Genomic DNA, 22393 nt, shown 5'->3' on the forward strand with positions numbered 1-22393 from the left:
CATGCCCTTGAGTCACACTGCCCTCCAAAGGCAGGAATAAGTAACTGCAGAAGCAGTGAAGTTAAGTAAAAAGGGTTTGATGTTTTCAGACAGACGGCAAACTGTGTAACAGATTAAAAGGTTGTAATGTCTTTATTTTAAAGCTAATTATTTTAACTCTTAAAATCATTGTCCTAGACCAAACATAGTACCTAAAGCTCATCCTCAGGGAAAACACAGAATCTACAAACTAGATGTGTTACTTCTCTCCATTTGAACTAGTTTAATAAAACTCTTTATGGATTATTTATTTTTTCTTTCATCCTTTTGTAAATAGTTCATAAGGATGAAACTTATTTTTGTTTTGCTGTGCCTGTCAAAATATTAAGATTTCTATTGAAATTGATATCATAAGTGAATCTAGAATTCAATACGTTTAAATATGTGACTTAAAAGAAGCCTAACTAATAAGTCAGAAGCTGAGACTGCAGCTACTGATACTAAACTAGTTCCAGTAGCTCTACAGGACTAGTGATCATCTCTGATCTCTATTATTTGCATGCTGTGTTCACATAATCTTTAAAGATTCTATAATAGTTTTTATATGATAAAACAGATTCTGGTTTTCAGCTCAATTTGGACCAAATACTGTGTTTTGCTTTTGAAGGGAGAATTGGGTGAATTCCTGTTAATCTCAACTGATATGAAGTGCAGAAAAACTAAATGAGCTGACAACTCAGACAACTTTGCTACCAAAAAAACAATCAGAATATTGGCTGCTCTGGTGTGGTCTGCTAACAGTAAGACATTATCTCTGAGTGTGGTTGGAGCACAGACGTTTTAATTATTTTTTTTCCTGGCAACTCAATTTGTTTTCTGCCACTTATGAAATCTATGTAAAGCGCTTTAGAATTGTAAACACTGAGTTAGTGGTTCCAGACAGTGGAAATAGGGAATATATCCATCCATCCATTATCTGTAACTGCTTATCCTACTCAGGGTCGCGGGGGGCGCTGGAGCCGATCCCGGCTGACATTGGGCGAAGGTGGGGTATCGGACTATCACAGGGCTATGGAATATATCATGTAACTTTATTTTTAAATTAGGAATTGCTCTTTAAAAATAAGATTTCTTAATATAAGGAAAACCTATCTGCCATGGTGGCAGGTGACCTGAAATCTTTACCTGCCACAGCCAACATTTACCCTGTGTTTGGAGGGTGGCAGGTACTAAATTCATTTCCTGTTGTTATTTATAAAGACATTCATTTGTGCAAAAAGTGGAACTAAATTCTTAATTTTACGTAATGGCTGCTGGTAATGAATTAATTTATTTGACAGTGACAATACATGTAGGCAAACCTTGACTACAGCAATTGAAGCGCATAATACCAACAGAACCTTGTTTGTTAATTTTAGAGGAGACTAAGAACTAACAACCCCTGCTAATAATGTTAAAAATCTTCTAAGAAAAGCAATAACAGCAGACAATAAGTTCCGTATTTGTTATTTCCCCCCCCTGTATCAACGAATTGTTATCCAGTATTCCATATGAAAAGCTGTTAATAATTTCAGGAAAAAAAACCCAATTTATTTTTCTAAAGTTTAGGGTTCCTTTGTTAGATTTAATGGAAAAACCAATCCAGTTGCTGAGAGGGTGTGTTATTGTATCTTTAATACTGCTCCGACATGAATTGCTGTAAAGTGGAGTGATGTTATGTTATTTTTTGGGATTAAAAAGTGCAAGTGAAATAAATTCTTCAGCTTCTAGCAGTAAATTATAGCAAAGACCAATTCATTTTGGGGTATTTTTGATTTTCTATTTCCATTGGAAGATGGGGGCTAAACGTTGGACTCAAACCAAGTATTCCAATCTCAACAGCTAGTTTCACCAGCTGATTTGTGCCGTGCCTGAGTTTCCAGCAGAGTGAGGAGGAACATATGGGGTGGATCCAGTTTCTCATTGAATATTCCTGTGGTGAATCGAGCCCTGCTGCACTGAGTGATCGCTGTTCCCTGCGGTATCAATAATACAGGAGGAAGTTATTGTCCCTGTGCAGGCCACAGTATCAGCTAAAGCAAGTGGAGGGAGGGGGTGGTCCTTTCACTTGGCCCTCTTGGGTTTCAGGGCCTGCAGACAGTGGTCTGACTCTGGGGAGCCGGCTGCCGTGCCCTTGCACAGGGCGCAATTGTAAGTCTGCCTGACCGAGGGATAAATGTGTCTAAACAGTGACAGCCTGCACAGTCTCTGCTGGCCCGGGCCGTCGGTAAGACTACACCCCCAACAGACCCAGAGTCACAAGATGAGTCCCAGCTGAGAGACGGCTCAATAGGGAATCAGTCAGTGGGAGACATCGGACAGTTAGAGAATGGGACAGATATCCTGGGTGTGATTAACATGATCCAGATTTTCACCTAGCTGAATGCTTTGACCTTCCTGTAGCCTTGTGACGGCCCAAAATACTGAACCGGGAACACATAAAACAATATATTGTACATCCAAATACAAGCAGTGACCTTAAAGACTGAGAGACAAGTACACCCAAGCTTAACCACACTGCTCTCTTCTTTTTATTTTGCATAGTAAACAGCCAACCAACATACTGTAGCACGGCAAGATAACTCATGAAATATGAAGCCAAACATCAACCCTAAACCCCAGAGACAAAAAAGCAAGAGCCCCAAACAGCTAAAAGCACAGAGAGAGGTAGAGAACGCAGGTGGGAGGGGTGCAGGAGTAGAGAGTGAAAGGTAGAGAAAGTCGGAGTGATGGTGAAACAGAGAGTGTCACTCAGAGAGAGAGGTCAGCTCCGAGTGGGTCGATACCGCTGCCTTAGAGATGCTGGCAAAAGCTTGAAAGGACACTTAAAGAAATCAATGGATTGTAACTGTTGGTGAGTTCTGAATTTCTTTTTCTCAAATTATTTTATTTAAAACAGATGTATCTTTTGCTATTCTTGCCAAACTTTGATCTCTTTGAGAACTGTGTATTTGAATATCCTACCTCATATTCATAACTTTTCTTTGGTCACTCTTTTCAGCATCACATATGGACCTACCTTTTAATAAGTCATATAGTCTCATTAAGTACATTACCGAAGCTTGTTCTAGTAAGCACGCAGTGAGAGTGGTAAGGTGATGTGGTGGCCAGTCATTAAGGTTTAATATCCCCTCTCTGCTGAGATACTTTACGTCTTGAGTCCACCCCATTGCTGAAAATGAAATAAAAGACGGGCTTTTGTGAAATCAATAGGAAAAGCAGCCTGAAGAGAAAGATGTGACACCACTGTGTCACTACGCATGCTGCCATGAGATGACGATGTCACAGAAAGGACCAGGGATGGCCACTCTTAGATTCACAAGCATCTTAGTTTGTGCTGTTTTACTGGGACAAGGATCCCCTGAGAAGACCGGTGAGTGCACCACCAAAACGTGTCACTAAATACAATATTTGTGTGTTATTACATGCGTTTATTACATGATGCTGTCTCTAATTGGGACTCTTTCAGGAGGTGGTAAAGAGGACCAGAGAGACGCCATTCTTAAGGAGATCATTTCAAAATGGAGTACAGGAAGTGCTTGGAATTCTCAGAAAGCTCCTCCAGAACCAAACCAGGACCAGTCTGTGCACCCTTGGGTGAGGAATATCGTGGGGAGCCTAAAAACGCTCGGCCTACTTCCCAGCAAGAGCCTGCCGTCATTAAACAAGCCAATTGACAGGCACCGTCTCTCTGGCTTCCTCTACAACATCTCTCTGTACCTCCAAGAGATGGGTGCTGAGCTGGAGGAGGCGCCGGCGGAGCCAGACGAGGAGCAGCTGTGGGAGAAGGTGCTGCATTATTTCCTCCAGTCTGAAGGGAGCGCTGCACTGAACCAGTGGAACGGCCGGGTGCCACCCCGACCCAGCGTCAGAGTGCAGGACTGGTTTTTGTCCCTGAGGGGCAGCCCTCACTGGGACTGGCTCCTGGGGCTGCTGCAGAGTCTGATCAGTCTGTCAGAGCGTCAGCCCCACAGGCCCCTCTTGGCTTTCTTATCTCAAAACTGGAGGACAGTGAGCGCTGTGTTTGAAGCTGCAATCCAAGCTCTGCTCAGTGGGACCTATGGTCAGGCCAGTGCAGGCCTGCAGGGCTTCATCTGTGCTCTAAAGGGTCGTAGCGACTGTGCCTTCAGTGTCAGCTGGCTTCAGCAGCTGCTGCGTTTCCTAGAAACACGCAACTGGAAGCCTGTGGTCAGTTTACACCCAGCAGGGGAAGGTGCTGAACACAGTAGGAGCTCAAGTGCGTTTGGACGTTTAAAGCCCTTCAGCTTGCCCCCTGAGGCCATGATGCAGGATGGGTTGTCTGGAAATGCATCTCTGAATGATGCGATGGCCGCAGAGGATGACCCCGACTCCATGCAAAGCTTCCTGCTGCAGGCGTTGTCACGTTCAGGTGGAGCAGAGCGAGGAGGCCACTTGGCACAGAAAAATCTGGCTCTAGTGCAGAGTCTGGACGGGCTGAGGAGGGGCCTCGTGCACAGGGTGGGCAACTCTGTCTATGGGAACCTGAGGGAGAAAGTGTCACGAGTTACCATGGCGCTGCTTGATGATGTCAGCAGCCTGGTGGACGTGCCACAGCCCAACACTCGGGGCCGGTGCTCAGTTGGTGAGTATGTGGGGTTTCATAAGAGATAATAATTCATTAAAAACTTGGCTCATCCCTCATCGTTCAGTGTTGTTTAAGTTACATACACACAATCTCACACACACAACAGGATCATTAGATAATTAAGAAAGAGCATCCTTCAATTATAGCTCACTTGGCCGGTGCTGCTGTATGTGGACACATTTGGATGCTTTGCTTCAGAAGATGATTCTGAGAAAAGCAATGATACTATTAAATAAATAACATGTCAATTCAAGTGTATTATAGGTAAAGAAGTAAATCATGCACTGTTTAGATTGTATTTAGTGTTATTGACAGAGGAACAACCCTTGTAAAGAGCCTCATAAGTCATAAGTTTGGCCCTGGTTTCACCTGAAAGATCCACAGTGACAGTGACTGACACTGCTTTAAAATCTTTATAGTCATCCTGGCCGGTGAAAGCATCTGTTGATAGCCCGCCTCATCCTTTCATTGATGTCAGTAACATTATATCTTGGGTATTGTTAGCTGAGCTGCACTGTTACATCAGGCACGGTCGAGTACTGCAGGAGCTCCCGGTTGCCTCTTCCACCACTCATACACTTTGATTTTCTGTTGATATTTGCTTTTCATTTGTCTTTTTGAAGGTGACCTGAGACAACTGATCTTATGGTAAGGTATTTCAGGAATATGACTCACTATATCATTGCAGTCCACATATTTGAAAATGATTAGTTAAAATAGATTCACATTTCTACTTTTGTTCATGTAGGGGGATACGACATAATGTGACGTGGAATACTCAGGCTTTGGGCGTTAATTCCCAGGGTCTCCCAAGCTCACTCCCGTTCCTGTCCTGCCCGTCCACTGAAGCAGATGAACTGAGATCAAGACAAACGCCGGCCCACTCGTCTCCAAAAACAGGCCCCTCTTCACGAACAAACTCCAAACAAGACCGCTTTCATGACCACTCTACCGCAGACCACATCTCTCAGAGAGAGATGGAGTACTCCACCTCTTTAGAAATTCTGGAGGCCGCGTGTAATGAATCCATCCCAGGCTTAACAGGCGTCTCCAACTTCACCGTGTTCCTCTACTGTAAACTGTTTGAAGGGGAGAACGGGTCAGTTGATTCTGCAGAGGCCCAGATGGGGCTCGACCTGCATGCCACGTGCTCTGATGCAGCTTGGTACCTGTCTGCTGCTGAGGAGGACTTCCTTTGGGTTCATGTCTGCAGTGAATACTTCGCCCATGAGTTCAACAACACAGTGTGTGCCAACTCCTCATTCTGGCTGCAGAGAGCACATCAGGTAATGGAGTGTTTCCTGGGAACTAAATATCTGTGGCATGGCAAGGCGTACTGAGGACACGCATGTATTTGTGTTTGTTTTTGTCCTCCTTCTACTTCATTTTCACTTATTCCAACTTTAATGTTTGCAGGCTGCAGTGACAAAGGACTACCATTTTTTCAACCTGACAAGTATAGACGACCTGTGTGTGCAGCTGACCGCTGAAGCGATAGAAAGTTCGGTGCTTGATGAGAACTGTCTGGCCCAGTTGGGCAACAGGTTGCTAAGTGCCCAGGCTTTCAGACACTGCTTCCTGCCCAACAACTCCGTCCTGATCTCAGCTCTGTGCGGAAGAGAATTCCCTGACTCGCGTCAATCCTTGCCAGAGGGCAGCTGGGCCGCGGCGTACTGCTTCAAAATACACAACATCTCCCGTGTTGACACCGTGGAGGAGACTTGTCAGTACAGGGCGTGGGCTGTGCATCATTTCACCAACTCCACCCTCCTGGAGCTCTGTGGGCAGACACACGGATTGAGAGAGTACATTTGTCTGAACGCCACACTCTACAATCAGCTGTTAAGATCAATGCCTCAGTTGGCTGACGTCTGTGCTGATCTGCAGGCAGAACTGGAGAGCAGGAAGTGCCTCCTGCAGAGGTTTTTCGACATGCTCCCGGCGCCGTATGAGTTTGACACATCGCAGCTGTGTGTGGACCCGGCTCCAATGCTGGTGGAAGCTCTGCACAAGCTGAGTGTGTGTGAGGTCGAGGGAGGGGAGCGTGAGGGTTTTTTGGTGGCGCTGGGATACGTGTTGCGAGTCCTGGACTTCATGGTGGGCCTCTCTTCGGGTCTGGACGAGGGGGAAAGAGAGGCGAGACAAGGTTTGAGTCAGGCCATCCTCCTCTCCAGTCTCCTTGACAACACCTCCTGGGCCGCGCTGCAGCCAGAAGCCTCCATGAGCGTCCTTCATACCGTGGGAGTCTTCCTCCGCAGAGAGCAGAACGCCACTCTCAAAGAGGACCTACTGAGCTGCTTCAGTGTAAGATATCTGACTCACACACAAACACACACACATACACACACACACACACACACACACACACACACACACACACACACACACACACACACGCAGAGCAAAGAGTGAGTAACTTGTTTTTGCTGTTACATCAGCCCGTCTTGTGGGACCTCATCCAGCGGGACGACAACTCGTCTGCTCTGAGGTTTCTGCTGCAGGTACTGACCTCTGCAACTACATTCACATTTAAACGTTCACAACAGATCAGCTGAACTTTATATTCATGTGAATCACTTTTTCTCACCAGGAGTACCTCCAGATGCCAAGAGACAGCATTCGCACTCTGGTGATGTCTGCTGAAAAAGATGCTGTTAAGAGATTTATCTCCCATATGCATCAAAGTTGGGACCAACTACAAGTTGAAACCGGCCAGGTTTGTTCTCAAACTCCCAACAGCGTACTATCATTGACACTTTTTATTAAGCTAATTGTGCAGGTAAAAGCCCTCATCATTCTGTTGTCTACAGTTCTGCTCTATTGCACTCTCATGTGCTTGTATCTATTTTATTTGAATCTATGTCACGGCCCATGCATAGTTAAAGAGGGCCAAATTGAATACACATCAGTTTCAGTCCCGCTCTTTTGTTTTCTCTGTCAGGCATCTCAAAAAGAGTTGCAGGCCATGGAAACTATGACCGCTGCTTTCATCCACAAGTTCCCCCGAGTGACCCCAGAACTGTTTGTGGACCTGTCTCAGTTCATCCCCTTCATGTCTGTCTCTGACATCATGAGCTTCCCCGCCTCGCTGATAGTCAACGACAGCGTGTGAGTCACTCACACAAGAATGGGTTTTGTTGGGTCTATATATCTTACTGCTCTGGTGCTAACAGCTCCTGTGTTGCTCGTTAGGTTGACAGCCATTCGTGACCACAGCTCAGGGATGAAGTCGCTGCAGAAAAAGGCCTTTGTGAAAAGACTCCTGCAGTCGAGTGCGGTGGGTGATGTCCCTACGTGGCCACCGTACTTTCTCACTTCCATCCTCCCACTTCTGCCTTACCTCCCAGTCAGTCATTTTCAGCAACTGACATCACAACAGGTAAAAATATCTACATCTACTTGGGCAAAGTTTTTAGTCATCTCAGACAAGGTCAGGTGATGAGTAAAGCTACAGGGTTCTTACATTTGTACAGATGACAAAATGAAGAACCTAAATAAATGAGTGGTGAAACAGTATGTTTCCATACAGGGTACAAGGACCAGAGTATAAGTGAATCATATGATATGGCATTCACAGTCACCTGATCTCAACGCAGATAAACCCTTATCCTCTCCATCGCCATCATCAAACACCACCTTACTTTTTGCATTTTCCTTATTTCAACATTTTATCTGTTGTCTCCTTTAGCTTACTCCACTGGTGGAGTTGCTAGGCAACGGCAGTCTGGATGGTGTAAGAGGGCGCCATGTGCTCCGGACCCTCTTCAGCAAGAAGAAGAATCTGACCAGTGATAACATACCGAGGTGGGACCCACATACTTAATGTTTATGTACGTTTGTTCTATCTTTATGATCACTTAGAAGCTCTGAAAGACTGAGCCATCTGATGATGCAAATATGTTTCCACGGTGATGGTTCATTTTATTTGTATTTAATCTGTATTTAGCCAGGAAGGTCTCAATGAGATGCAAGATCTCTTCTATCTTCTATCAATGTTTTCACTTTGCCTTGATGATATTGGATCTTTGATCATTGAATCGATATATGGATTCAGTTTAATGTATCATTACACCCCTACTTAACATAGGTGTTGTCCCCTGTTGACCTGACCCCTCAGGGTTCCCAGATATTATTTCTTGACATCCAAGATCATGACCGATTGGCACCGATGAGTTAGGTCATATAGTTTGTTTAGGTGTTGATGTGTGGTGCTATTTCAGGTATGGAAAAGTACATCAGTTCTCTCTCTCCTCATTTCCTGTCTGCCTTTATTCTGTCTGCTCCACATTACAGAAGAGAAACAAGCGCAAATTTGCAATAGCTGCGACCACGTACGTGCATGCATCCATGCATGTAGCCACACCATTGAAACAGGAACTCTCTGTGAGACCAATTATGCCTTCTACAAGAGTCAAATGAATGAAATGAAACGGTTCATGAGTTTGGCCATGGTGCGTGAATCTGTTTAGAAGTTCTGTGCCTTTTTGTTATAGGCCACTCTCGCTTGGCATGAACACAAACACACACCTTCACACGCACACACTTGACCTCCATGCCAAATTTCAGTCTCCTAGGACAAAAACTGTGGCCGCCAAAGAACCACCGACCGACAGACTAATAGAGTGAGCTGTAGAGCTGCTGGTCGCAGCTAAAAAGTGACAGCAGATGTGGTTTTGCAGGTTGGGAGTCCTTGCATGTTACCTGGATCCAGTGGACCTGGGTTCATTTCTTCAGGACTCAGCTGTGTCCTCGGCTCTCTGGCAGCAGCTGGCTCAGTGCATGTCCAAGGGGTTCATCAGTACCAGCGGCAGGGTGAGCAGCACATGTTCTGTAGTCCAGTGGTTCCCAAACTTTTTCAAATCAAGCACCCCTAAACTGACACAAAGTAGACCACGGACCCACATTTGATCAGATTTTGTCCTAGGGTTCCCCATCTGATAGGATTTTTGCTTTCTTAGTCGATTAGTCGACTAATCGGTCGTTTTAGTCTTAGTCGACTAAGATTTCTTTAGTCGATTAGTTGTTTTTTATGCTTTTTTCATGCTGAATGACTTTTTTAAAAGAAACTTATGAGCACATCTCTGGTAAACGCAATATTTAAATCTGTGCTTTTGTATGACTCTTTGTGGAAAAACTCAGTTTTACAGATCTGTTGATTAAATCAACTCAATCAATCAATCAAGTGTTAGTCGAGTAACAATTTCTTTGGTTGAGGACAGCCCTATTTCTTTTAGATGTTTTATTACAGAAATGCATTAATCCCATAACCAAAACAGTCTTGCATTCTGTCATCGTGTTGCTTAAAGATGGAATTATACTGAAAATAAATGATTCCCCCTTTTGGCTGGGGACCCCCTGGAACCCCCTCAAGTACCCCTGGATGTCCTCGGACCCCACCTTTAAAACCATTGCTCTAGTCCACTATAGAAAATCTGCTTCAAACCACTAACATCCTCCACGTCTGACTAACTGTGTTTAACTGTGTTTCACGGACAGCTGTCCTCTTGGTTGATACCGGCCGTGGAGACCCTGAACGTCAGCAGCATGGATCCCTCAGAGCTGTCTGCCCTCAGCGGTCTGTTACCTCAGTTAGGAGCTTCCTTCCTGCTGTCGCTCCCCTCACAGCAACTCCTAGAAATCCTCTCACAACCAGGATTACTCAGATATTCCCCAGCACAGGTCAGCAGGTTTTTCTTTTCACATGTGACTTCTTGTCATTCTGATCTTGAGCGAAGTTGTCAAATGTTCTCCACCATTTTTTAGTAGATATTAGTACGCCGTTGCTTTTCCATGAAAGATTCTAAATGTGATTGAAAAATCTTTTCTCTAAGAAGCTATACGGATCTATGATGCATCACAAAAAAGAAAAGCTAGCCTTGACTGTAATAGTACTGTGGGGGTTTTTGTCAGAACTGTAGACCTGCAATTAATTAGCCACCAAATCTTTAGAGAAAAGAAGAAGATGAACATTGATGAAATATGTGACCTTTACCCAAGAGCACTTGTATATTTTTGTATGCATATCTGTTAATTTTTCAATACTTCCCTCAGGCTTTTCAAATGTTAGCCAAGATTTCAAAGGACACCACTGTAAGTAGACGTTTTCAAAATATGCTTTGCTGAATTTCAGCCAACTGCGCTTTCATCACAGTGTTTCTCTCTCCCTTCCAGCTCACCGTGGAAAAACTGTGCAGGCTGAAGCCGTTACTCTCTGGTCTCTCCCCCGCTGTGCTCAAAGACCTCCAGTGGCCTGACATCAGTGAAGCTGCCCACTGCCAGTGCTGGACAACGTTGCTAACTGAGCTTAAGCCCGGCCACAGAGCCATGCTATACAATGCAATGCAGGAGGTGATGGTGCTATTATTTGTCTTCCGCACTTATCATCACTTCTCTTATCTTTTAATCCCTCTTTATAATTAGCTGGCTCACCTTGTTGTCGCATGATAAGTAGATTGACACCATGGAGGTGGATGGGTTCATTTTTATTCTTACAGATAAAAGTTACTGGAAAATAATTAAGTAAAAACAAAAAACTGTGGCCTGAGTTCATAGACTGTATATAAGAAGTGGACGTAGTCACCTTGACATCACCCATTGGTTTGTGGACTGCCGTTTTGAAGCTTCGAGTTTGGCATTTTGGATGTCACCATCTTGGTATTTGGCCGTCGCCATCTTGGTTATTTGCAACTAGAAGTGACACGAGAGAGTGGAGCTAAGAACAACCGAACGCTGAATATAAGACATTTTTAGGCGACCAAAAAGGTTATAATTAACTTTCATGAACTGAAAACACACTGTGAAAGGATTAAAGTTTTAAGTAAAAAACACGGACAACTCCCAGACTGGACAACGCCGTGGTAGCGACCTGTCAATCACAAGGTAGCCACGCCCTAAAGCATTCCCTGCTTTATGGTCTATTTGGCTCTACATGGGACCATAACTTACTAAATGAACATCATGTTGTATTGAAGAAGACTTGAAACTAGTGTTTGAGGCCATAAACTCATGTTTACAATGTTTACTGAGGTAATAAATCAAGTGAGAAGTAGGGTCATTTTCTCATAGACTTCTATACAATCAGACTTCTTTCTGCAGCCAGAGGAGTCGCCCCCTGCTGGCTAATAGTAAGAATGCAGATTTAAGGCACTTCAGCTTCACTTCTCAAAGTCGGAGTTGCCCACTGACTGAGTGACATTATCTGATCTGGTGCAAAGGTATCCAGAAAGTGTTCATTTGATCCACATGTGTGAAACCTGCTTTGTGTTGCCTTTAAAGGCTTCTGGGTTTAAATTGATCATGTTTTTGTTGTTGTTGTGTGTCAACAGGCTCTACAGAACATCACTCAGCAGGTAAACTGTCTGTCACCATTTGTCCCTCTGAAGAAGCTGACAGAAACCTTTGATGGAGAAACAATCCTGGGAGATGTCAGCCGGTACAGAGACATACGCTGGTCCCCACAGCAGGTGCACATTTTACTGTAACCTACCTTTGTGCGCTATTTCACACTGCATTGATATGACAACAAAAGGTTGGCGGTTCTCTGACTAAAGGAGAAAATGTTACCAGCTTCGGTCTTTGGTCCCATTAATCTGCAACTCATTGGATATGCTTCAGATGAGCCTTTCAGGATATTAATACGCCGCACGCATCAGCTGCCATCAAGCTAATTAGTTTGGATGTAGTACAATGGTGTGGAGGAGTGTAGCATAAATTAATAATGGCTACCTTAAAGGGATTTTGTCACAGCCAAGAGTGTATTTCACCTGCTGTTCTCGGCCTAACAAGACCTGAGTCAAATCAATAAAGATCGCCCTTTTCATTTAGTAGCTGCACTCAAATATATTGTGACACTGGATATCAAACCTAAAATACTGCATTTAAATATCCCTGAAGTTAAATCTTTCAATACCCCGTGTTATTTGTGATTAAAAATGTATAAAAATCCTTTTATAGTTAGTTTGAGGAATATTTCGCGAGATTGTTGTTCATGAAATCAATCTATTAGACACTTATCAGAGTGATTTGGGGTTCAATCTGAAACTGATGCCACTGTACACACATATACAAGATAATCTAATGTGGTGCAGTCATATCAGTGATGGAATTGAACTGCTTTAAATCGGTTTGAGTAATTTTTTAAGAAAAAAAAGTCTAAATTCTCTGACTCCAGCGTCTTAAATGAGAATATTTTTTGGTTTCTTTACTCCTCTATGACAGTAAACTGAATATCTTTGAGTTGTGGACAAAACACGATATTTGAGGACGTCATTTTGGACTTTGGGAACCACTGATGGACATTTTTCCCCATTTTCTGACATTTTATAGACCAAACAACTAATCCATTCATTGAGAAAATAATCAACAGATTAATTGACAATGAAAATAATTGTTAGATGCAGCCCTAACCAGGAATATCAACTTTCACAGCAACTGGACCAAAGTGTTGGACTTGACATCCTTATAGTGATATTTCACCCAAAATCTTTTTAAGCATCAAGCACTCCCCCACATAGACTTGATAGCTGTGAGCAGCAGATTAATTTTATTTTGAAGGGATTCCAACAGTGAGCACTTTTTACAGGCAATAAAATATCCTCTGACACCTCTCAAAGCAATCACAATCATAAGCAACTTTTTTTGTTGATGCTTTTTCTTAGTGTATAAACTATGTTACTATACTATGACTTGTGAGCCAGCACACATGTTTAAAATGGGCTAAAACGTACAAAAATAATACTGGTACAATTAGTCTTTTATAATTCTTTGATTAAGTCTGACTCTTCTTTTGTCTGCACAGGCTCAGCTTTTGTTCAAAAAGATCCACAAATTTAAAAACATTACAAGCAAGATGGTGAGGTAAGTTTGATGTATTGCACCAGAACATTCAGATGTATGATTTTAATCATTAAATAACTCTACCTGCAAACTGAATTAAAGACTCAAAAGTCACAGTCATTTTCAGGTCTGATACTCACTCAATAAACAATTGAAATAACACCCACCTCGCTTTTCCTTGTAGGGACCTGGGTCGTATTGCCAGTGGAATGAGTTGTGACTTTCTGAAGCTTCGGAGCAACGATACAGATTTTGCGGAGCTGCTTCAGTTTGTTAGTGAGCTGCCTGGAGGCACGAGACCTGCTCTGGTGAGGAACAAACACTTCAGCACTCCTAAAACACTTCATCACAGTATCTGATACATTGCCACGATTCTTTAGTTTATGTTTTTATAGTTCTGTAATAAATTCCCAAATCATGTTTAAATCTAACAAGTTCAGATGTATTTGGCTGTGTTACCAGCGAAAATGTATTGTAGACGAACTGAGGAAACAACCTGCACTCGACCTCAGTGCTTTGAGCTCTGGGTTTGCTGCAACTTTACCGTAAGTATCACCTTGATAAACGTAAATATTTCACAGTTTATTTCAAATTAACTACATTAACACCTCTGCTCCGCTCTTTTCCAGCGTAACGATGATAGAGGACCTCTCTAATGCATCCTTCAGGGCCGTTCTGGACCACATTCAGGCACACTTTGCTGATTTCCTCAGACTGCCGCAGTACAAGCAGACAAATTTAGCTGAGAAAGTCGTAACTGAGCTGGTAAAACACCAACATGAACTATACAAATACTGCGTTTACTGCATATTCTTACATGGTGTGCAGGAGTAGACACATTGCTGCATGTAATATATAAACATCATTAAGTTGAAACCAGAAGTCCTAAATTAACCTCAGGGTAACTAAGATGGTAAACCGGCAGCATGAGCAGTCAGAACTGGAACTCAGAGATGCTATTTCTGGTTAAATGAAATCAGCGCTTGCGTTGGTGATGGTGACTCATGTGTTTGATTTGTATTAACAGCTTAATGGGGCAGGAAGAACAAACAACATTTGTTTGTTCAGGCTTCTCAAGAAAGCACACACACACCCATACAAAGAGAGAAACAGATGGAGGAAGAGATTCAGAACATAACCTGCTTAATCCTCTCAACAGCTTCTCACACAAGTGAAGTGATATCAGTGTGAAATCCCTGTAATCCAGGCCCACTGACTGTGTGTGATGCTCTGCAGGGCTCTTTCCAGGCTGAGGGGGAGATTGATGGCACCACTCTGGACGTCCTGGGGCCTCTACTGCCTTTCTTGGACCGGGACAGTTTGGCTCTGGTGGACAGAGAAGCGCTGGCTCTGCGGCTGGAGGAGATTAGAAGTTTCTGTCTTCCTAAAGAGGCTCTGAGAGATATCAGTGCCCTGCTCACTCAGAAAAACCTGCTCGGGTAAAAAACACTCATGTCTCTAACACGACTCTGTGAAGCTGTACAGTATGCTAACATGCTCACAATGACGTGGTGTTTACCATGTTCACCGTCTTAAGTTTTTGCGTGTTAGCGCACTAACATTTGCTAATTAACACGGTAGTGGCTAGATGGGAACCAGCAAACTGGGGAAACTCTCGTGAGATTGTTAAGGTTAGGCATTGATCTTGAATGGTTAAGGTTAGGATAGGTTGTCGGGCAGCAAATCTCGCAAGACTTTTTACACATCTCAGATCGCATTTCGCAATTTGCAGGCTCCCTTCTAGACACGACCAATTAACACAAAGTACAGCTGAGGGCGGCTGATGGGAATGTCATTACTTTTGTAGACTTTTGGTCAAAACTCAAATGGACGAATTAAAACATTTCAACCTAATGATGGTGCTAGATAAAAAGTTAAAAAATACCAAAGTTATTACAGTTCATCCTGAGGGAAACATGATTGTCTGCACCAGATTTCATGGCAATCCACCCAACTGTTGTTGAGATATTTCACTCAACCACAAATGTGAACCTCGTGGTGGCGCTAGTGGAAAAATCATGACCAAAGTCATTGGGAATTATTCTCCGAGGGGAACATGAATATCTGTGGTTGACTGACTGACCGAGCGACAAACCAGCCGATTAGACTGTTGTCAGGCTATTAAATAGGCGTTATCAGTCGCTATAAGCCCCATAGATGTGGGTCAATAGGGGCCTACTACACCCACTGGTAGGTTTTATCATCTATTCTAACCCTAACCCCCTAACCTAAATAATGTGTAGTTTTGTTGCTTAAACCTAAAGAAGTTGTAGTTTTATTGCCTAAACCTAAAGAAGCCATTTTGTTTGTGTTCAAAATGTGACGTTTCATTCAGTTTTACAACATGTTACAACATGTTGCTTTTAAGTTTCACTTTCACTTTTACAACGTAGTAGGTGTAGTAGGCCCCTAATGACCCACATCTATAGTGCTTATAGTGGCCTGATAACAGTTGAATCGGGTGGACAGACAGACGGACATTGCCATCCATAGAGCCATACCGCTATAGTATGGCTACAAATTCACATATAAGTGAAAACTGTATACTGAGCTATACATTTTGATTCAATCACATCAATCAATCAATTACATTTTGTTTTGTTATCTGGGTGGTTGGGATTCTAAATGATTCTCCTAGCCTTATTATTGCAGCATAGTTTATTTCCTGTTGCAGTGTATGTGGATGGCATTAGCTAACAGGAAGTAAACATGGACCCACGCTGTTGCCTAGCAATGCAGATGAAATGGTGTATATGTGTATATCCTATTGTATGTTCAGCCGAACAAACCTCAGGACCTTTTCGGTGCTGTTTCCGTACAAGGCAGTGATGATTCCCATGGGAAGTAATGATTTATAAGTTATTGAAAAAAGAACAGCTTCCACATCTGTTAGTGTAGAGTAGTAGAATAAAAAGAATAGTTTGTATGCAGTCTAAAACACATAAAATGCCTAAAATGCCTGATAGGAAAATGTGCTTGCAGTAAGACATGGAATACATAAAACAGCAGTAATGGTAAGATATGTGTACTTGTTTGCCAGGGAGCCGTCCAGATGGCAAGTCGGGGATGTGGAACATCTGGGCAGGCTGGTGTTTTCTCTCTCAAACAAGCAGATCAACTCCATCCCACTGGTAAGCACCCAAAAGCATCAGCCCACTCAAATGATTCATTTCATTGCACTTTAACTGGCTTTCTAAGCCATAGTGTGACAATATGTGTTTCCCCTCCTGCAGACAGTGCTGAATAAAGACACAGTGGAGCAAGTCCTGGTGGGTCAACGTCGCTGGGAGGACAGTGTGGTGGGTGGAGTCTGTGTTACTGAGTGTATGGACCAGCGTCGTCAGAGACAGCAGACTCAGAGTCTCATTCGAGGGATTGTCAAAGCACGGAGCAGGAGGGCAAAAGGTTCAATACATATTTCCTATAACTTGTATTGCTGTTGTGATATGGTGTCATACTGTGTATCAATGTGCTGAATTCACTGGCATCTCTTCGAGCAGTGCCAGTTCCAAGCTGTGCAGACATCAGAGGGACGTTTCCTTCAGCTTGGACGTCCACTCAGCTCAGCCGGATGTCACAGGAGGATCTGAAAGAGTGTGTACAAGTTTTCGCTCAGGACGCTTCAATGAGCTCTGAGCAGCGCCGGGCATTGTGGGTGAAACTCAGGCAGGTCAGTAAAACTGTGAAGTCAAGAATGTATCAGATCATCATCTCAAAGTCTGATACTCTCCAGCCCTGAGAGACAAAGACAGCTGAGTCAAACGTGTAGTGTTTTAACATCAACATAATCTGTGGTTGAAACATGTTCTTCACTCATTCCAGTCCTTCAGTCCGGTGAGAGAGCTGAGAGCAGATCAGGTGCTGGCTCTGGGCCCAGTGGTGACTGAGATGGGAGAAAGAGAGCTGCACGACGCCAGTCTCACTGATCAGGGTGTGTTGGTACATCTGGGGACACTGACGGGCTGGAGCCCTAAAAAGGTTTTGAATTTTTCATTCTGATGTTAAACTTCAAGTAAATGAAAGAATCTCCTCCTGAAGACTTAAACATGTCCATTAGTGTGTGTGAGGCAAAAGCAATGTTTTTCATGCACTGGTCAATTTTGAGATTTTGGGCTATTTTGTTTCCATAACATGTCTTTCAGACTAGTAGGAAGAAAACATCCCAAATACACACTGAGGTGTTTATTTTACTACTTTGTCTATTTACATCTGAAGATTTCTCCTAAAGTCGCCAAAAGTTAGCATTAGATAATACCTCATTTGCATATTTAATCATAAAATGCCAGTAATACAAAAAATAATTGTCTTAATGTATGTAATCAACTGGGAAGTTTCATGGTGATATATATTAGTTAAACATGTTTATCCTATTCACTTGTAGTGTCTTCAAAATGTATGGACTTTTACATTACATATCTTTTAAGGCTGTTTTCTCAAAATTTGTTTTTTTTCTCATACTCTTCAGTCAGAAATCACCATTTCAGTAGCACTTATATATACCAAACACTCCAGTTTCATATCTATCTATATTCTGAAGGTTTTTACAGAGGGGTTTGTTCATATATTATTCATAACCTGATTTATACAACATTTTATTCCAAAAACATGTTGAAAATGGATTTTTGGCTGTTGACAGTATTTTCTGATTTATGGAGTGATAAAAAGAGATATCTAAAATTCCCTCTGTAAAAGCCTTTGACTCTAATATGTCAACAAAGTGAAACAGCAATTTTGAACCTGGCTTTATCCAATGTTCAGATTTCTGTTCAGGAAATGTATGCAAATTAGCACATATTTGATAAGATAATGCCTCATTTGCATATTTAAACATAAAATTCAGAAAACTTGATGTAAGTAATCAACTGGAGAAGTTTCTTGTTGGTATCTATTAGTTAAAACATATACCCTATTCACCTGTGCTGTCTTCCTTAAATGTTTCTATTTTATTTTTTTTAATATCTTTTTTACAGATGAGAGCGGTGGTTTTAGGTGTGATGCGGAAACGCAAACTGAAAGTGGAGCAGCTAGCAGCTGTTGATCTGGCAACATTTGGCCATCTGATGTGTGGACTGTATCCCTCAGAGATCAGAAGACTGAGCCCCTACAACCTCAGGTCAGTCAAATACACAAAGTATAAACATTCTCTAGCACAACAACACTAGTTACAACAATAGTTGTAATAGCTAGAAATATGGGTAACACTTCATTTTACAGGTTCACAAATTTCATGGTAATTAGGTGATAATCAAAATATAAAAAATTACTTTATTATAAACATTATTTAATGATTATATGCTAAAATAGCATATATCGTTAAAATAGGGCCCTTATTCTTGAGAAGCGGCTGTGCCCTGCTCTTTATCGGAGGTGGAAAACCAAAACTAACAGAAGACACTTCTGATCAGGCACAAATCTCCCCATTGTGTTACTTATTGTCTACACAAATGTAACCTGGTAGCTAATGTCATTTTAATCTAAATATTTTAAAGAAATTTCAAAGAAGTTATTTGCTAATTATTATCTATTTACCAGCAGACATGGAAATAAAGCATATCAATTAACTTTATATTCTTTTCCTGGATATGTATTAAATAAATGACCAGCTATGTATTACTGCTTATTGGGAAATAGCGGAATATAATTATTAAATAAGGTTTATAATACATATACAATAATAATAATAAAAGTCCAGAGTCAAGTCCCAAGTCAAGACAGCCAAACAAAGTAATTTTCGATAAATTTTGAGGTAAATATTGGGGTAATTTGGCAGTAATTCCAAAGAAATTTCAAATAGGTTACCTGTAAATTATCACCTAATTACCATGACATTTGCGAATCTGTAAAATAAAGTGTTACTTAAATATGTCATAAAAAATGTTTGTGACATAGTGTATATAAAATACAGGTAAATGGCATCAAAACAAAGACGAGCATAAATAAAGACATATACAGTCCAAAGGGGTTGGCGCATACTGCTAATTTGTGTACAAGGTAGTAAGCACATTATGCACCTACATGCAGTAGCAGCAGCACTCAGCAGCAGTGATAATAGTGATGAATCCTTCTAATGCCATAACAGAATGACGTGCTTTATGTTTCAGAGAGTATTGATTTCACATCCACCTGCTAACAGATGCTAACTAACAGGAGGCTGGTGCACATTTCTTAGCAGCACAACCCTCATAAAACATTTTGCATACCCCCAGAGGAGGATAAAGTCCTAAATCTTTTTCCTCTCACTGCAGTATGGCAGTTCTGTTCCTGCGGGAGGCATCCCTGCCCTGCACAGAGTACCAGATGGAGGCATTGACAAGCCGTTTGTCCAGACCTGAGGCCTTTGGTCCTGTCAGTGCTTGGGGACCAGAAGTTTTCACTGAAATTGGGACATTGGCAGGTACAGTAGAACATAATATCTCTGGGGGGTATACACTTTTTTGTGATCAACTTTTTTTTAATTGTTTTTTTTGTTTCAAAGAGTGAGGAGGGTGGGAGGAGGAAACAACAGCTCTTGGATGGATAGGTGCAATTAAAAATATCCCTGAGGGGTATTAAAGTTTAGGAAAACTTTTATACTTCCTGTGATTTGATATGAGGAACATTAATTATCTGACTAGACAGTGTTTGTGTCTCTGTCCAGTGGGCCTGGAGGACATGGTGCTGTCAGCTCTGGTACAAGAACAAGTGGAGGGTATTACCCCTGAAGCCATCGCCCTGATGTCACCAAAAAAGATGGCAGTGAGTTTCACCAGTGATTTTATGGCTATTCCTTCAGGCTAACCTCCAGAACAATGTTTAGCTTCAGTATAGAGGCATCTATAAGTAGAACCAATGGCAAAATGTGGTTGAATTGTATAGTTTTAAGATATTACATTATCTTCTACTAGTCTCAAAAACTGCAAAAGAGAGGAAGCAATCGACCTTCAACATGGACAGGAATTTTGACATGTTACAGTTCATTGAATTACTATAATAAAACTAGTACAATTAATGATGGCTGGATTCCATTTAGCTGCTTCAGTTTCAGGGTCGTGGTATTGTACATGCTGTCTCTCTGTCACACTGTCATGTCTTAATGGAACACTTGAATACAACAGAGCCATCTTCATGTTATTAGTAACACCTGTGCTTTTTTTACTATAACATGCCAATGATTGATCGATTAGTTGTCAACTACTAAATTAATCACCAACTATTTTAATATTGATTAATTGGATTGAGTAATTTTTTAACAAAAAAAGGTCTAAATTCTCTGATTCCAGCTTCTTAAATGTGAATATTTTCTGGTTTCTTTACTCCTCTATGACAGTAAACTGAATATCTTTGAGTTGTGGACAAATCAAGACATTTGAGGACGTCATCTTGGACTTTGGGAAACACTGATCAACATTTTTTTACCATTTTCTGACATTTTGTAGACCAAACAACTAATCGATTAATCGAGAAAATAATCAACAGATTAATCGACAATGAAATAACTGTTAGACGCAGCCCTAGACATGCCAAAATGTTAGCTGTGAAAAAGCCTATAACAACTATGACAGATGATATGATGCAAACTAACTGATATTTTAGCTTTTTTTAAATAATAAAATTAGCTGCTTTTATCAGCTTTGTGGTTTTCAGACAGTGTACCCTACATATCAGGGATGCAAAACCGAACCGTAAAAAACTGATCGTTCAATGACGTACAAACCGAACCGTGGGCTTGTTGAACTGTTGCACCACTATTAAATACAGGCCTGCAAATTATTTGATGAGTTGCCAGAGACACAGAAGAGGCAATTATCTGAACATAGGCCTGCTTTACCATTAAGTAGGCTGCCTTAAATGGTTGTTTTTCTTCTCCCTTATGTGCAAAACAAACCAAAACTGAGACCCAAAAAACGCAATACAAACCGAACCGTGTTGAACAGCTGCACCGCTACTACATATTGTGTATATTCTGTGTGTTAAATGTTTAGATATGTTTATAGTATGTCATATACATACATTTGTTCAATTAGCATGAGAACATTTTAAAAATATACGTCAAAAAGTGACAATATACACACGCAGAATGCCTCCTCTCAAATGACAAAGTATATTTGTGTTGGGTGTGTGTGTGTGTGTGTGTGTGTGTGTGTGACAGGTGGTGCTCAGTGCGGTTCAGATGTCGTGGCTGAGTGCAGAGCAGGCGTGGGCCGTCACAGAAGAGCAGTGGGCCGAGCTGGACGCCGAGCAGAGGCACGCTGTCGGACTCGCTCGATACGAAGGAGACGCCCTTCTGGAGCTGAGAGGTGTGTCACTGATAAACTGTCCTTTTAATAACCTCCTTCATAATGGGGCTCTTGTTATTTTATTTATCTGAGGAAGTGTTTGTGAGTGCCTATGCTTTTATTATGACAATGCTTGTTTCCACTAACCAATATGCTTTTTATGTTGTGATTATAAGGTGATGATAAATGCTCTGTTTGTCTACTTTCAAAGGGAGAAGCTCGGCTCCAGCAGCAGACAGCCTCTCTGTACGCTCGCTGGCTCTGTGCCTCTTGTTATGGCAACTCATTTAACAGGCTGGAACCAATGTAATTGTCCCTTGACCTCCCTTGGTATCATCATATTTGTACTTCAAATAAATATTTTGAATTGTTCTGTTCCCTTTGTGCATTGTGTAGTCCTTTACTTTACAATATGTAGATTAGTGTATGTAGTTGTACTTTGTATAATATTCTTCAAAAAGAGGAAACAATGCAATGATCAATGTTTGTTTGACAGAGGAAAGGGCTGTTCTGAACTGAACAGGTTGTGTGATCAAGCAAGAGATGATATTTTATTGAACTAAATGAAATTGAAATATCTTGAAACCTTAAACTACAGACACTGGGGTCTATAAAATACCTTTGAAATCTTTCTCCCATGTATCTATAACATCTGTTGACACACTAACCTGCCTACCAC

At 41.8% G+C, this 22393-nt stretch overlaps 1 protein-coding gene across 2 annotated transcripts; it reads left to right on the forward strand.

The window, feature by feature from the left end:
* Nucleotides 1–1654: 1654 nt before the first annotated feature.
* LOC141757972 (stereocilin) lies at nt 1655–22091 on the forward strand. 2 transcript variants are annotated; one of them, XM_074618962.1, is made up of 29 exons: nt 3072–3391; nt 3488–4621; nt 5248–5272; nt 5373–5910; nt 6041–6928; nt 7063–7125; nt 7215–7340; nt 7566–7732; nt 7817–8003; nt 8313–8428; nt 9304–9436; nt 10121–10303; nt 10676–10714; nt 10796–10972; nt 11950–12087; nt 13422–13480; nt 13644–13767; nt 13922–14004; nt 14089–14224; nt 14696–14898; nt 16500–16590; nt 16693–16864; nt 16960–17129; nt 17282–17437; nt 18430–18572; nt 19705–19853; nt 20097–20194; nt 21588–21735; nt 21926–22091. In XM_074618962.1, the coding sequence occupies exons 1-29, from the start codon at nt 3292–3294 to the stop codon at nt 22003–22005; spliced, it is 5826 nt and encodes a 1941-aa protein (XP_074475063.1). In that variant the 5' UTR covers nt 3072–3291; the 3' UTR covers nt 22006–22091. The 2 variants fall into 2 exon arrangements, with proteins under 2 accessions (XP_074475072.1, XP_074475063.1); XM_074618971.1 differs by lacking the exon at nt 21926–22091 and having other exon boundaries at nt 1655–3391; nt 20078–20194; nt 21588–21728.
* Nucleotides 22092–22393: the final 302 nt, after the last annotated feature.

Source organism: Sebastes fasciatus, chromosome 2 (genome assembly GCF_043250625.1).
Source record: "Sebastes fasciatus isolate fSebFas1 chromosome 2, fSebFas1.pri, whole genome shotgun sequence".
Taxonomy (NCBI): Eukaryota; Metazoa; Chordata; class Actinopteri; order Perciformes; family Sebastidae; genus Sebastes; species Sebastes fasciatus.